At 35.6% G+C, this 14984-nt stretch overlaps 1 protein-coding gene across 4 annotated transcripts in view; it reads right to left on the bottom strand.

Moving 5' to 3' along the window:
- OPA1 (OPA1, mitochondrial dynamin like GTPase) overlaps window positions 1-14984 on the bottom strand; it is a 50040-nt gene that overhangs the window by 18729 nt on the left and 16327 nt on the right. For all 4 annotated transcript variants that reach the window (XM_027883974.1, XM_027883976.1, XM_027883975.1 and 1 more), the window contains 19 exons: window positions 13895-13999; window positions 12803-12889; window positions 11949-12062; window positions 11559-11639; window positions 11357-11431; window positions 10960-11031; window positions 10707-10806; window positions 10122-10252; window positions 9548-9620; window positions 9385-9457; window positions 8527-8642; window positions 7827-7891; window positions 7320-7396; window positions 4604-4769; window positions 3994-4146; window positions 3269-3377; window positions 2554-2633; window positions 1871-2011; window positions 444-560 (listed from right to left, as the gene is read on the bottom strand). In XM_027883974.1, coding sequence (XP_027739775.1) covers window positions 444-560; window positions 1871-2011; window positions 2554-2633; window positions 3269-3377; window positions 3994-4146; window positions 4604-4769; window positions 7320-7396; window positions 7827-7891; window positions 8527-8642; window positions 9385-9457; window positions 9548-9620; window positions 10122-10252; window positions 10707-10806; window positions 10960-11031; window positions 11357-11431; window positions 11559-11639; window positions 11949-12062; window positions 12803-12889; window positions 13895-13999 — 1935 coding nt within the window. The remainder of the gene's footprint in view (window positions 1-443; window positions 561-1870; window positions 2012-2553; window positions 2634-3268; window positions 3378-3993; window positions 4147-4603; window positions 4770-7319; window positions 7397-7826; window positions 7892-8526; window positions 8643-9384; window positions 9458-9547; window positions 9621-10121; window positions 10253-10706; window positions 10807-10959; window positions 11032-11356; window positions 11432-11558; window positions 11640-11948; window positions 12063-12802; window positions 12890-13894; window positions 14000-14984) is intronic.

Here is a 14984-nt window from a genome sequence, read left to right as displayed (position 1 = left end):
ACTCCACAGTTATTTTTCCCTATTGATCATATGTAGTACCAACTACTTGCTCTAAACCCTTACTGATCATACTTTTCCTATAAACCCATAAAGATATTTCCTGAATTTTTTTTGTATCACTGAAGTTAATAACTATCAATGAGAAAATGGGAGGAATGGATTACAACAAGATACCAACAGAAGTATAATACTGCTTTTAGTTGGGTATTTTCAATACACATTGATTAGTACCGCATGTTTAGGTCATGGCTGATACCTAGGGGTTATTTTATATAATTACCACCAGGATGGCATTTTATCCATTGTAAGCCTCATGTATCTGGGATCACCAGCTATCTGGTCAGGTTTCTTTAAAGTATTTTTAGATTTTTTTTTTTCAATTAAGATAGAAATAGTAAGGCAAAACACCAGTGTAGATGAAGAACATCTGTTCTTCAGCTTACCTCTGAGTCCACAAAATGCCTCTGATAATAATAGAAACCTCTTCGGCATAGATTGCAGTGGTTCAAGGCAGACTTCAGGAAGAATCTTCTATAAATTTGGTGCCATGTGTCTTTAATCTAGGAAAATAGTATTTAATTTGACTAAATAATAAACACTTATACTTGCTATCGTGCATAGATCAATGATTGCATTTAATTTTTAAATGTAACTCCAAATTCCACTATCAATATCACGTAACATATGTTAAATATTTCTCAGCAATTTGTCTGCAACTGGGCTATGATTAATGTGTTATTTACATTTGGCAAACATTACAGATGACTGTCAATTTAAAAATCCACTCTTTCATGCACGTAACATAACTGAGTGCTTAAAAATACCGTCTGCAGCCAAAATACATTTAATTATATACTACAACATAATCTTTAACACTGAAAATACATTTTTCAATTGTACCCATTAATTTACCAATTAAATCAGATTAAAGCATAGAAAAATATTTCATGGGTCTTATGTAAACAAACATTTGTAACTTTTCTTGATTAGGCTTATTTATATCTCAGTTCTTCAAAATTAAATATGTGTATCGATATGCCTCTTGGAAGAACCCATGAAACATAATTAAGAAAATAAATTGCTTAGCTAGGAGGAAAACTCAATTTGCACTTAGCTTCCTCATGTAGAGGATGTGGATCACTAATATGACCTTTACAAAAAATGGTAAATACTGTACAGGAAAGGAGCAGCAGGTATTTAAATGACTCTTCTATCTAGAATAAGTACAGAAATTAATGTTGAAAAGGTAGCCAAAGTTATGCCAGAAAACAAATCACCGTTAAAGGAAATCTACATCTATTACTTATTAATGTATGCATTGTCATTTATTTAAAATCTTACTTTTAATTACCCCTAAGTGCCTTACACTGCAATGAGATATGTCTTCTTCCAGAACATTTCAAACATACAATACAATCCCTTGGGACACACTTAAAAAATACTGCCTTTCTACAAGCATTTTTAAAAAAATTCTCTCTTCAGTGTACCAATGAACTTCAAACTTCACATACAAGCATACTGAAAGCTTAAGGATGCACATTATGTTTTTACTGTATCTTGCTCATAAAGGCCTTGATTATTCTACATTACATCTGAACAATAATTTCAAACAAGCTTTGAACGTAAGAAAATCTGCTCAGCAGATTCCGATTTCAATCTAAACTGACAGATTCCAAAGTGGTGTACTGCATTTGCCTGATGGGCAACAGCCGTGTGTGAATTGCATGCAAGAATTCATTTAGTATTTCATTTGGAAACATCTGGATTACAAATTCAGTATTCAGAGGGAGTCCCTTGTATGCTACCTAGAAAGAACAGTCAAGTGTTCACAGGGGGCTTCCATATGTCTTGTTACAATTCTGCATCTTACCAGACATGGGTCCACTGTTACTCCTCTTGCTTCCAGATTCTTTCTGACAGTCGTCACTTCATCATTTGCCAGATAAGCTGCATGATCTTCATTGCACTTGATTAATTTCTCAAGTTCATTTTTTGTTTCATTACGAATATTCTAGGATAGGAACGATTAGTTAGAATTAATTATTATAGACTCAGAGATCATCAGCACCTCCTCAATAAACACTCCATTTACTTAATAAGCCAGAACAGAAAATACCTCTGATGCTATTAACTATTATGTTTAAGTGACTCCAAAGGGTAGTTGTGCAAAGACACTTCAAATATAATATTTTTAAGGGATAATTCATTGTCAATTTTTAATTTTTTTTTCATTATGCACCAAAATTCATAACAAGAATAGAACAGTGGAAAAAAAAAAATCATAGGTGTTAGCCCCCTTTCCCCTCCATGAATATCCACTAGCAGGGTTCACATTCACATACCACATGTGACCCTGATCAGAATGGAAAAAAAAAAGAAATTCTTTGTGGTATTCAAAACAAGGAGAAGTAATTTTTTTTTTTTTGCAGTCATCTAAAATGTGTGAAGAGGGTTGGTATTTTTTGAGATTCATTAAAAGTCTTACTCGAAGTAATAATCAAAGTTTTCTTAAGGTAGTGAACTACAAATTCTTTATAATTTATTTGCTTTTACCTGTTCTTTGGTGCGGCCTACCCAGTGTAACCATCTTTTTTTCCAGTCTGGACCCACCATATCTTCAATAACAGATTCAGCTAAAAAAGGAAGCATGATATTAATTATCACACAAAATATATGCAACCAGCCAAATGTACAGTTCTAAACTTGGGTACATGAAGAAGAATGGACATTTTATGATGAAGAACATAAGATATGCCGTACTGGGTAAAGTCATGTGTATTTTACTTGAAGCAACAGTTGACTTATTTTATTAAAATTTAAAAATGACTGCCAACCAGAAGATGCTTCAAAGAAGCATATTAAAACACAACAACCCTCCAGTGAGACAGCCCTCCTGGTTCCAAGTCAGGCTTTTAAAAAAAAAAAATCTTACCTTGCTGCAACTTGCATCAAAATTAATTATCCTAGAAACCATAAACGGACTACCTACTTTATCTGAATCTATTCTGTTCTCTTACGTGTGCATTTGTACCATTTTTTGAGTCTACAGATCTCTACAGCTTATCTTACAGTTGCCTCATTGCAAGAGCAGGAGCACAAGCACTTGAGGCTGTACTTTGCTAAATATTTCTATCAGTATTAGTACCATTTCAAACAGTTACCACTGTGTGAGTTGTGCTGATACCAAAGCTTGCACTGCAGTGAACTAGATCCAGAGACTGGGCCAGACTAAAAAGCACAGAAGAGTGGAATACATCACACAACTCACTGTCTTTGAGACGACTTTGGAGCGTCTCTTCCATAAAATGAATGGCTGCATCCCACTGCTGTTTATCAGATATTGACCGATCTTCCAAGGCATTGTGCTGGATCACTCGCTGCAGTACAGAATGGAATATTAGCGTGCAATAAATAATTTACTCAAGATTTAGTAACAATAATGTTTCTAGCATTCTCTTCATTTTTTAATGTCTGATAAAGCAGCTTGTATTGGGCACGTGTGATTTATTCAAGAGACACTATTCAAAGGACTGCCAAAAATATTTTTGTGTGTCTTTAGTTTGACTCTATTCTAGAGCCTAGCATAGATAATATAAAAAATACAGGAGAAGATATAAACCCCTCTGGATTACAGAATCTATAAAGATGGTAATGAAATTATGTTATTTTATGTGACTACATCAAACAGAACAAATGAGCTGATGCTAAACAATTTTCACCAGTGAATCTCTGCAGCCAGTGGATTACGGATGACTTTTCTGAACCAACCAAAACAGTTTTATCAGATGCTATTTAGGGGGAAACTAATAAAATGTAATAATGAAATGAATTGAGAAAATGTATTAAAACATTATGTAGAAAATGTGAGATGGACACTACTCCCTGCCATTTCAGGATTACAACAAAAAATGCAAAAATACTGAATATATAACTTCAGTAAAGAAATTTCAACAGCACTTAGTCAACGAGGCAAGAAACCCCACTTCATTATACCAGGCTATCCTCTGCTCTCTCGTTCCATTTATGCCGTTTAATAGTTTCTTCTTTGACAGCTTGTTTCAGTTTATCAAAGATATCATCATGCTCCTTTCCTTTTTTTTCCGTCATGAAACGGGAAAATTCTTCTTGCAAAGTCTCCCATGCCACCTAGAAAGTTAGCAAACAATTCAGCCTGAAATGGACCATTACACTGTGCTCCAGCTGCTAAGTGAACATTTATGACAATTCTTGCAAGTACGAAAATCTGGAGACTTCCTGAAAAAAATGTGCAAGCGTAAGAGTAAGTCACTGACTTTTCCTTTTTCCATTACTAGTAAAGGCAACACTAAACTTGGCTTCACAATATTGTAGCAAGTGGATGGGGTTTAACCTTGTAAAAACAGGGTTTTTTGCTCTGTAGTAAACAAAATTCACCAGAAGAGCAAAGTTCCTGCTCTATATGCTTCAAGATCTTGCCAGTCTTTTCTGACATCTAAGTTGGTTAAAAGAACTGCAATCAGTCCTCCAAACATCAGTTTAGTCTTCCGGAGTTATGTTGTCATTTTAAAAGGTTTTGCACAGATTGTAGTTTTTTATTTTTTTATTTAAATAACTAAATTCTTACCTCTACTGCTTTATTAGGCAGTTGCTTGTCAGTCCACTGCTTCAGCTTGATGTCCACAGTGGTGTTAAATGTCCCTGAGTTTGTAGTCTGTGCTGCTGGAAGGTATATATTCTCAATCACATGAGTAGATACCCTTTCCCATAAAGTTTTCTCAAGAATCTCCTCCCTAAAATGAAAGTTGTAACACATGTGATGTTTTCCAATCAAGCAACTAAGAGGTATGCATTTAATTTATTAGAAACACTGAGAAAACAAGACTATAGAACGCAGGAAATACTCCCTAACATCACAAAAACTTCAACCAAAATCTGCACAGAACTAAAGACACACGCTGTTTTCAGCAGCAAAGACAGCTTCAGAAGTTGGCCTCTAAGACTCTCACAGTTGCCACTGCACTGCACAACAGCTCCTCGCAGCCTTTCATTATACCAGTATAACCACGCAGAGCTCTGTGTGTGTTTATGTATGGGAGGTGGGGGAGCATCACGGGGGCAGATTGCAAAGCATTGACATGATCTGACTACAGTCCAAGCTTCCAAAAGAACATGTGGGGTTTGTTTCTACAGAACTCTGATTTGATTGTTGGAACATGCTATAGTTTTCCATTTGGGATTTTCATTGATTGCTCCCAGATTTGACAAACAATGAAGCAAGTTGACAAGTCCCACCTTTTACCAAAATTTATATTGACGTTCATTAACAGATGAGCTTCATGTCACTATCAAACGAAGCACTACTTTCCCATTTATGGTGCCTTTCATGAAGGAACAATGAAAACAATCCAACTTTAACCTTTCTAAATTGCAACAAACCTTATAGTTGCAGTGAGACAACTCAGTTGAGCCAGTGTAACATGTACCCAGTACCCACAGTCATGCTCCTTCTGCTCCTGCCACAGTCTCTAGTACGGGTTGTAGGTTTCCTGCAGGCTAATTTTATGCTTGCTCAGAATGCCAAATCAGCTTAGATCACATGAATGCCAGATTTGGCAGAATGGTGAGAGCTAAGAGACGAAGAAAAAACTGCCCTTTTTTGGAGGTACAAGACTAAGGCACTTTTCTTCCAAATGGGCTGAGGTTCAGGACACAAGCCTCCTTCCTGATAATGTCCCTACTCTAACTGGGCCATCTATCAACAAAGACTGAATCACTTCCCATAAATATCACCTTCCACCCCCCCATATCAACAGTAGCATAATTGAAGATTTCTATTTTGTGTTTAAAGCATCCTTCCTTGAGAATGAAATAGTTTGAAGCTGTCCATCTTTCATACCAGTATGAATGAGGATCAAAGTCACTGATTTTTCTACTGTTGAAAAAGCTGTTCAACGTATTCAGGGTAGTAAAAGTATTTATACAAAACTGAAAGGAATTCAAGGATTTAAATGTTGAAAAAATTACCTTTAAATAAATATTGCCACGAGCAAAAAAAAAAGATAAAAAATCTTTTAAAGAGCTTTGTTTACAGTAGGATGATTTAATAGTGTTCAAGTAGAGATCAATTATTGATCATTCTTGATCACCATTAAAAGAATCAGGGATGTGGCAAATTAGTTTCACTTGCATTCGCTTACAGGGTGCACTGGAACCCATCTGTTATGTATTTTACCACTTACAATGCACTGCAGGAGAAATGTAGTTCTCTGATTAAGAACAAATGCAATCTCATTCCTTCTTTACCGATTATCAATAAGAACACATTTTTGCTTTGCCTAATCTAATCAAACTTAATTGGAAGGAATGGAAATTTTAACAGGATAGAAACACTTGCATTCATCAACTGCATTGCTGTTTTTAGTCTGGATATAATGACATTTTCATAAAAGCGGTTTTTTTTCCAGACTTAGCTTTCCAGTTGTAATTTATAGCTCATTAAGTGTAATAAATCTAGAGTCACCGCTACACTAACTTTCAAAGGAAATGCACAGAAGCATTCATGTTATGCATCCATCCAATTCACAACATGAAATGAAGATGTGGGCCAGGGTTCTTCAGCATCAATTACAAAGCCAACAACAGCAAACACCAGAGTGACAAACCTGCATTACACTTGGACTAGAACAATATTTCAGACTAATATATTGTATACAAGTCTGAACACAGCCATATACCCAGCATTATTCTAATGTTATTAAGAGTCAGACATATTCTCTCTCACATCTATGGTTGCCTTACAGAGAAGTAGGTCAGAGTAGTACAGTGCGAGTGACTGAGGCTACCAATGAGATCTATGTGTAGGATGGAACTCTCAGACATCCAGATCAGGAATTTTTACAGCCAGAAATTACATATTCTTTCAATTTTCCTAATCTCTGATTCCCTGATTTCCAATGTTATATACATTATTTTGATACACACAATGACAATCCTCAAACGTCAAGACAAATTACTCATTCATACTTCAAATGAACATCTCAAAACTTATTTATTATGACTGTTCCTTTTAATTTTTGAGGAGTATCTGTTGTTCATTACTCTGTATAAAAACAGAAGTAAAACTGACATCATATAATTTTTGTGGAGGGGTTATACAAATACTTCCTGATTTAGAATAACAAACAAACATAGACAACTGTCACAGGGACACTCTCCAAGAAAACCAGTTTCTTACTTGTATTTGAGAATTTTGTTTACTTGAACTCTTTATATGTTAAAGGTAAGCTTCTGATAGTTAACAAAATAAATTTAAAAGGAAAAAAAGAAAAAAATTACCATACCAGTGCTTTGGTGTGACCTGAGTCAAACTTATGACTTCATCAAGAATCTCATTCTTTGCTTTTTCAAACAGTTCATTCTGTGCAGAAGGGAACAATTACAGTAAGTACAGTTTGATCATGTTTCTATGCAAAAAATTAAACAAACAAACAAACCTAAACCTTTTTCTTACAGCCTTTAAACCTCAAATGATACCTCTTGGTCATGTTCTGTTGTGATCACAGAGAAACAATGACCTATTCCTGGGGGCAAGTTAGGTCACATAACTGTATACTAGAAGAATGAAAGACTTAAATATTGAAGTATCACGATTTTGAAGAACAGTATTTCATAAAACAGAGCTCAGTATTTCCTTCCCCTAGAATAATATACACTGTCCTCACATTTTAAAATGTCAGTACTTTATATTAACTTTAAGAAACCTTTACAAATGAGATTAAATGGCATAAATTTTAATTTATAATCTTCAACCCTTTGCAGCACACAGTTAAAGCAGTAGTGTAATTTACCCTGTCAAGCTCTCGCAATCGGGGGTAATTGTTCTTCCATTCAGTCTCAAGATTGAAACGTGTGGCTGCAAAAATCAGAAACAAGGCCTTAACTTTTTTAATTGTCTATATGAACTTCATCATTACCTTAAAAGTTCAGCAGCTCCTAAAATTGCAACAAATTTTGATTATAACAAAATTATAACAAAAGACACACTTTTAAGTGTGTCTGCATATGAGTAGAATTTTTGGCTGTCTATGCCCAAATATTCTGCCTGTAACTTACAGAATCCATGCATTAAAAAAACATAGTGGAAAGAGCCATTCAACTTCCTGCTCTGTCCAAGTCAGTCCTGCCCAGACCTTTATGTAGAAAGCCATTTTTAACAACATCTGAATCCAGTGGAAGAACTGTGTTTTGGTCACAAAAAAAAACCCACCAAAACCCCCTTGAGTTTTCTCTTTAGGCTTATTTGCTCCTTTGGTTTCTAGAGCAAGTGGGTACTTCATATCACGAATTACTTTTTTGGGTCTTTTTATAAAGATTAACAGGGTGATAATCAATTAACAAGAAATACTGACCATATAAAACACATAAAACATACTTGCCCAAGCATGCTAGCAGAAGTCAGTCCTTATACAGTACAGTCCTTATATGTGGAAGAACTACCTGTTTAACAGCAAGTTGCTATTTCACTTGTTTTTTTGAAAAGATGCTTACCTTTAAAAGCATCTGCTTGCTGCTCCACAGACTCTCTCACCATTTTCCAAAAGCAATCTGACACAGCAAGACTTAAGTTCTTTGTTGTTACTTGATGTGCTTTCAGCATACATGTCCTGTAAAGAAAGACAGCTAGAGGAGATTCGATGCTTACCCATGCTTTCTGGCACACATTTTCTCCTCCCAAGAATAAAGCTTTGCTTTTTATAGCAGAAAATAACATGTCAATGTGCACCTAACCCAAATTCCAGTATCTTCCTCCAAAATATGCAATGTAGATAATTACCAAAGCAAGGGGGGAAAAGCCCCAAAACAAAGCAAACAAAAACCCCTCCCCACAAATAATTTCTTATTCTAGAGGCTGCAGTGCAGTTACTGCAGTTGCAAAGACCACGCAGGGTATCTTCCTGACAAATACCAGCCTGTGAAATCAAAACTCTGCAATATGAACTTCCCACCAGGTTACCCTTTGAATACAACATTGTCACACCAAAACAATTGATATTTAGAGGCACCACAACTCATACTTGGGCTGGGTTCCCTCCTCCCTGCTTTATTTAGTGCCTGGACATAGACTGGAACTTAGTTTTTGCAGAGTCAACACAGAGACACAGAAAAACCTCGTAAGAGAGGCTCAGAACAGTAGAATTAAGTGCTGCCTGTCTGCCTCCACTGTCTTAGAGCAAGCATTAGGAAATCAGCACAACTCGGTCACCTCAACACTGTACTTAATTTAAGCAGATTAAATCTCAAATAGCGTTTCCACATTGCAATCCTTTTAAGTTCAACAAGAAAAACTGATGCTAGGATTTACCAACACAGGCTCATTTTAGTAAAAAGAATAAAATAACAACATACTTTAATAGCTTTGAATTTTGAAAAAATTCCTCTTCATATTCTTTAATAGATTCAATGCTTTCACTGCTGTTTCCTGGAGAAAGAAAAGAGTGCAGCAACAGTTTCATTTAGACAGTTTTCTCTCCTACCAAGAATAAATAAGCAGACCTAGAGCTTCCTTTACCTTTTCCAGTAACAACTGCAAAATAACCCAAAGCTTTCATTGGGAAGAGTTTGCCTTCAATGATTTGTTGGATCTATGAAAATAAAGGATTAAAAAAAACATGGTTAACTTCGCACAGAGACATTCCTTCCTTCATTTTCTTCAGCACAATTTTAAAGCCAGATCCAGTCATATCTCTGAATAGAGTACTGCAGGATGCAGTTTGTCATGGGACTATGAGTTCTACTGATATTTAATACACACAAAAATATAAAGGCATAAAACAAATAAGGCATAACACAGCAAAACACAAAATACAGTAAAAATGCCTATCCCTAAACACCCTTTTTGGGAAATGGAACTTGTTCAGGTTACCTTCATGAAACAAATCAGTATTGTAGCAAGCTGAGACTGAAGTTACACCACTAAAAGCAAGGTCTGAGAGATTAAAACAACAACCATGAAAAAACAAACCACACTGAATACAGAAATAAGCACTCCAAATCATCTAGAACAGGTAGCTGAGGTCCACTGTTTACAACAGCATCTTTGTGTGCCTTTAGCCATCACAATGTGAAAAAAAGTTTCTACTCACCCTGTTTGGGCTAGTCACGTTTTTCTCTGCAAGATCAACCTTTGTCAACACAAAAATTGTCCTTTTTCCTTGGGGATCCATTTGGCTGACTAAATCTGTGACAATACTGCGTTCTGCATCCACTGACCCATCTAAAATACATACAAAGTTGTATTTCAGGGACTATGTAATCTAACACACTGAAGACAGATTGGTGTCAAGTAAGTTTCATGTTACAACTTAAACCCAGTAAGATTAGACCCATTTTTGGGTACACAGAGTGAAAATTTGCTTTGTTCCCAGCATCATAAAAAGCTAGTTTGTTCTATTTGTTTAAGTTTAGAACAATACTAGCTTGCTCAAAATATTCAACTCTGTTAATGTATGCTCCCTCAAAAAACACTTTTGAAGAAATCTTGAATATTATCACCGCCATTTTTCCTTGATGATTAAAAACTCAACAAAGAGTTGCTTACTGTTTTGTACACCATACAGATTATCACAAAAGGAAATTTAATACAATCAGGGCATACCCCAGAGTAACATAAGATTCATGATTAAAACAAAAAGTCCTGCCAGTTGGATAACTATCTAGACTCTGATTACCTTGAATACAGAGGATGATGGCATTAGGATTCTGCATGTAGGCCTTGCTGATGCTAAAGATAGTTTCCTTTGTATCTGGAGCCATACCGGATGTCACAGTCTTTAATATGTACATGAAAATATAAATTTAAAGGAAAAAAAAAAAGAAAACAAAGATGTTAAAAAAACCCCCAACAGCTACTGTTCTCACCAATAACATTACCTCAGTTTCATGTGTTAATTTTTAAATTTTTTTTATTTATCCCATACTTACACTAATGACTCCAGGTAAATCAACCAATACCATTCGCTGTAAACCAGGACCTTTCACACTTAAGGAGATGGTCTGTGAAGTACAATTGAAATTCAAGGTTTATACACACCTACTTTGCATGTAGTTGCATACACACGCACGTACATATCAACCATATAAATGCATATTTACACACATATGCTTTTATCTGTAACAACCTTTAAATTTCAAATAGGAAGTACAACTTTAAATGCAAGTAACTGTTATATAAAACTGATTTTAACAGTCCAAATATACTTTGCATGAGCAAAATATTAAGTATACACTAACTGGATTCTCCACCATATCCTAGTTGAAGAATACTTAAAAAAGATACATATGTACAGATATTTGCCATTAAATATTTGAGAAGTCTTACCTCAGTGCTAACAGTACACCCTTCTTTCACACTATTTCTCATTCTGATTTCTATTTCATTTCTCAAAGCTGCAAGCTGTTACAAGAAAAGAAAAATATCAAATTTCACTCTAATTAAACAGGGGCTTACAGACCGCAAAGACACATTTTTTTTCAGAGTTAATAAAAGTCATATTGACTTTCAGTCACTTCTTTATACTTACATCCTCCTCTTTGGTCAGATCAAACTCTCGAGAGCTGTCTTTGAATAAAGCCACATGGTGTGGGCCTTCACTAAGGGTTACCTAAATGGTAAAAGCCTAATGAGAAAGCACAGCAAATCTAACACAAAGAAACACGAGAAGTATGTGCACTTCTCACTGTAGTAATACAACTATATGTAATGCTTATTTAGCACAAAATTACTTAATGGTAGGCATTCCTACTACACAGATAGTATATATGGATTATATATTAGCCTGTAGAGGTTTTATCATTGGCTCTTGCTTAGACATCATTTTATAAACATATATTTATTTATACTTCAATTAATGGCATAATCAGAGAGAGAACAATACAGCAAATGCTGATTCAGAGATTATGATGCTTCTTACCTTAACAGGGGAGCGTGTCATCATCTCCCCAGACCCTCGGGGGAATATGCGGGCTTGGGCGATCATTTCTAACACGCTGGTTTTTCCTGCGCTTTGATCTCCAACCACCACCACCTTAGGTGAAAGTTTAAACAGCTGTTGGCTTTCAGCAGGACATTTTGGAAGCATAGACAAGGCTGACTAGAAATACATGAATCTGCATCAAGAGGAGCTGTATTCTGTTTGACAATAAATGCATTAGTTTAAAGACTGAATCTTTGAAGAAATACTAAGTTGTAGTTACGCCAAAAAATTGACTCAAGACAGCACAGTCCACAAAGCATCCTGTCAGCCACCTAATGAAGAGACAAAGAACTTGCTGCTATCGTGACAGGTAGCTCTTCTCTTCTTGTACAAGATCCTTTCAGCAGGCAAAACACTACAAATGTGATAGATGCTTATTCTGCCTGGAGAAAGCTGAATTCTGAAGTAGATGCTGTCATTTCCCCATTGTAGTGGTTTCCTATAGAAGCTACCAGTGCTACAGGTGGTTGTGCAAGCAGGAAGCATTCCTGGCTCTCCCCTACACCAGCAGTCAGGCCAGCGAAACACCCTCCCACAGTCCCCTCCAACAGCAGCACTGCTGCAGGGAGACAGCCAGGACACCTTACCCTCTAAGCTCCCCTCACACACACTGGCAAACAACATCCATTTTATGAAGCCGAGGACGATGGGGTGCCCTGATTGAAACCATTTAAAATTAAAAGCTGAGCACAACAGCAGTATCTGAACCTAGACAGAGAATATAATAAATGCTTTATTCAATTATAAGACTGGTGTTTCATAAAACATCACTGAATTTGTTATGTACTTACTCTAGGTAGGTGATCTTGAGTGTTATAACTGGCATCATAATCAGACAGTATGTCAAGTACTTCAGAATACATATCAATCAAGGATTTCTAAAAAAAAGAAGTACAGAAAGAAAACACAGTCAATTAAGACAACAAAGACTGTGTTTCAGACTACTTCATCTGTAAACTCATGTGTAAAATTGTTTTTATTCTCTCACAACGGTTTGAAATCTCAACTGTCTACACTGCAGCTCAGATCTTTTTTTCATGAAGTATAATACCAAGTAAAGTAACTCCTTGTCTCCTGCAGATGAAAATACTACAGCATCTTGCTGAAGGAGGAAAATGAGAGCTGTTATTTACGTACAGCATAAAGAACAACAGAGCTCAAAGTTCAGTTTCCAAGTTAAGAAGCTGAACTGAGTTCCTTCCATTAAACATCAACTTACATCTTTAGTTTGATGAACAATAAGCCTTAACAAAGATATAGAGTTATCAATCTCATTCTGTACAAATAAGAACTCTTTATCTTCCACTTCTCAGAGAAAAGAGCAAGACCAATACTGGCCAGTGAGTAATGCAGAGGGAGGTAGAAAACATCCATTTTTAGAATCCTCAGGACGTTGGCAGGCAAAAGCCTACTTAGTTCAGTCTCCCTGGATTTATACAGAGCCATTAAATGATGTTTCCTGACCCCATAACTTATTCCTACCAAACTCAGTCAGACCCATGACACAGCATAAAGGTATCAGACTGTGTGTGTAAGAAGGTGAGGTGTAAGACTTGGAAGCAAGATTATTAGAAAATACAGTGAAGCTAAATCAAATAACCCAATTCCCATTTCCCAATCACTTGAGTAGTTATTTAGTTTGATGTGGTAACCCCTTTGTGCTCTTCAACTGAAGCCACTTCCAAAAGCTATGTATTAAAAAAAAAAAAAAAGCAAGGTATGTATAATAGCCTGGACAAGTAAAAAAATTTGCAGAAGTATCTTTAAAGCTAATGTTAAAAATTCATATATAAATTAACAAATATAATTTACAACAGCATCGTGAAAATAGTGGAAAATGTGGCATAATTACATTTCTATGTGATTGTGTAACACATAAATACCTTTAGCTTTCTCTGATGAATTCCCTTGTCATCTCTTTGCAGTACCAATTTTCTTAACTCTTTGTTCTCCTTCTCTAGTCGCTCAAGCATTCTTTGGTATTTGAGCTATAAAACGGTAACACAAACATACTTGTGTAATTATGGAAATAGTACACTCACATAAGCAAAGTTTTACCTACGGAAAATGTGTAACCCCTCACGCAAGTCCTTCAAAAATATAGAAACCTTTGTGATCATTACAGTTATTAAAAATACAAGGCCATCAAGAGAAGACCATTAGAATTTTTTTTTGCAATGCAACTCCTTTGCTTCCAAAGTCTTAATAAGACAACACTGTTCCCATACTGATTACGTATGGGAGTACATAAATCAATCTTTAGGCATCTTAAGCATAATTTTCAAAGAAGCTACACATATGGAATCAAACAGAAATTAGCGTCAGTGGGAACTGACCATTCAACCAAAAAGGTCACAGAGCTTAAATATGAATTAGCATTCAACCTCAGTTCAAGACACAACTGTACCAGCTCAGTCCTGTTTAGGAGATTATGATAGTACTCTGAAGATTATCTATGATACATATATATATATATATATTTGATATCTACTCTGAAACCCATTTTCTATGATGTAGTAATGCATTTGGCCTGAGTGTATTTTTTAAGAACAAAAGAAATTTCAAGCTGTTAGTAAAAAAAAGGTAAATAATAAATGCATTCAAAATTAGCCAATATATGAAGAGTCTACGAAAACTTGTATCAAAACAATGTGGTTGAGCCAAAAAGCCAAACAATTCAGAAGCCAACAGATAAAAGATGAAGTACATTAACTTAAGAAAAGTGAGCAAAGCAAAATATTGACGAATATGACTAATACGCATCAGCCCTGAAAAAAATCTAGCTTCAAAATAACTAGTTCTGCCTTGCTAATCAAGGAGATTAAAACTTTATTGGAATGAGGTCTTGCATTCTGTAAGTCATTGTCAGAGAAAGAACAGACTAGACTAACTTTTGGTCTGTGCCAACACAAGGAACTCTGTATTGATAAACTCAGAGATTGTAAAAAGCAACACAGTTTCACCCAATATAAA

The sequence above is a fragment of the Empidonax traillii genome, unplaced genomic scaffold (assembly GCF_003031625.1).
Source record: "Empidonax traillii isolate 1590-97213 ecotype Southwest subspecies unplaced genomic scaffold, ASM303162v1 scaffold138:size3245559, whole genome shotgun sequence".
NCBI classification, from domain to species: Eukaryota; Metazoa; Chordata; class Aves; order Passeriformes; family Tyrannidae; genus Empidonax; species Empidonax traillii.
Note: the sequence above shows the minus strand (reverse complement) of the source record. Positions and strands in the feature narration are given on the sequence as shown.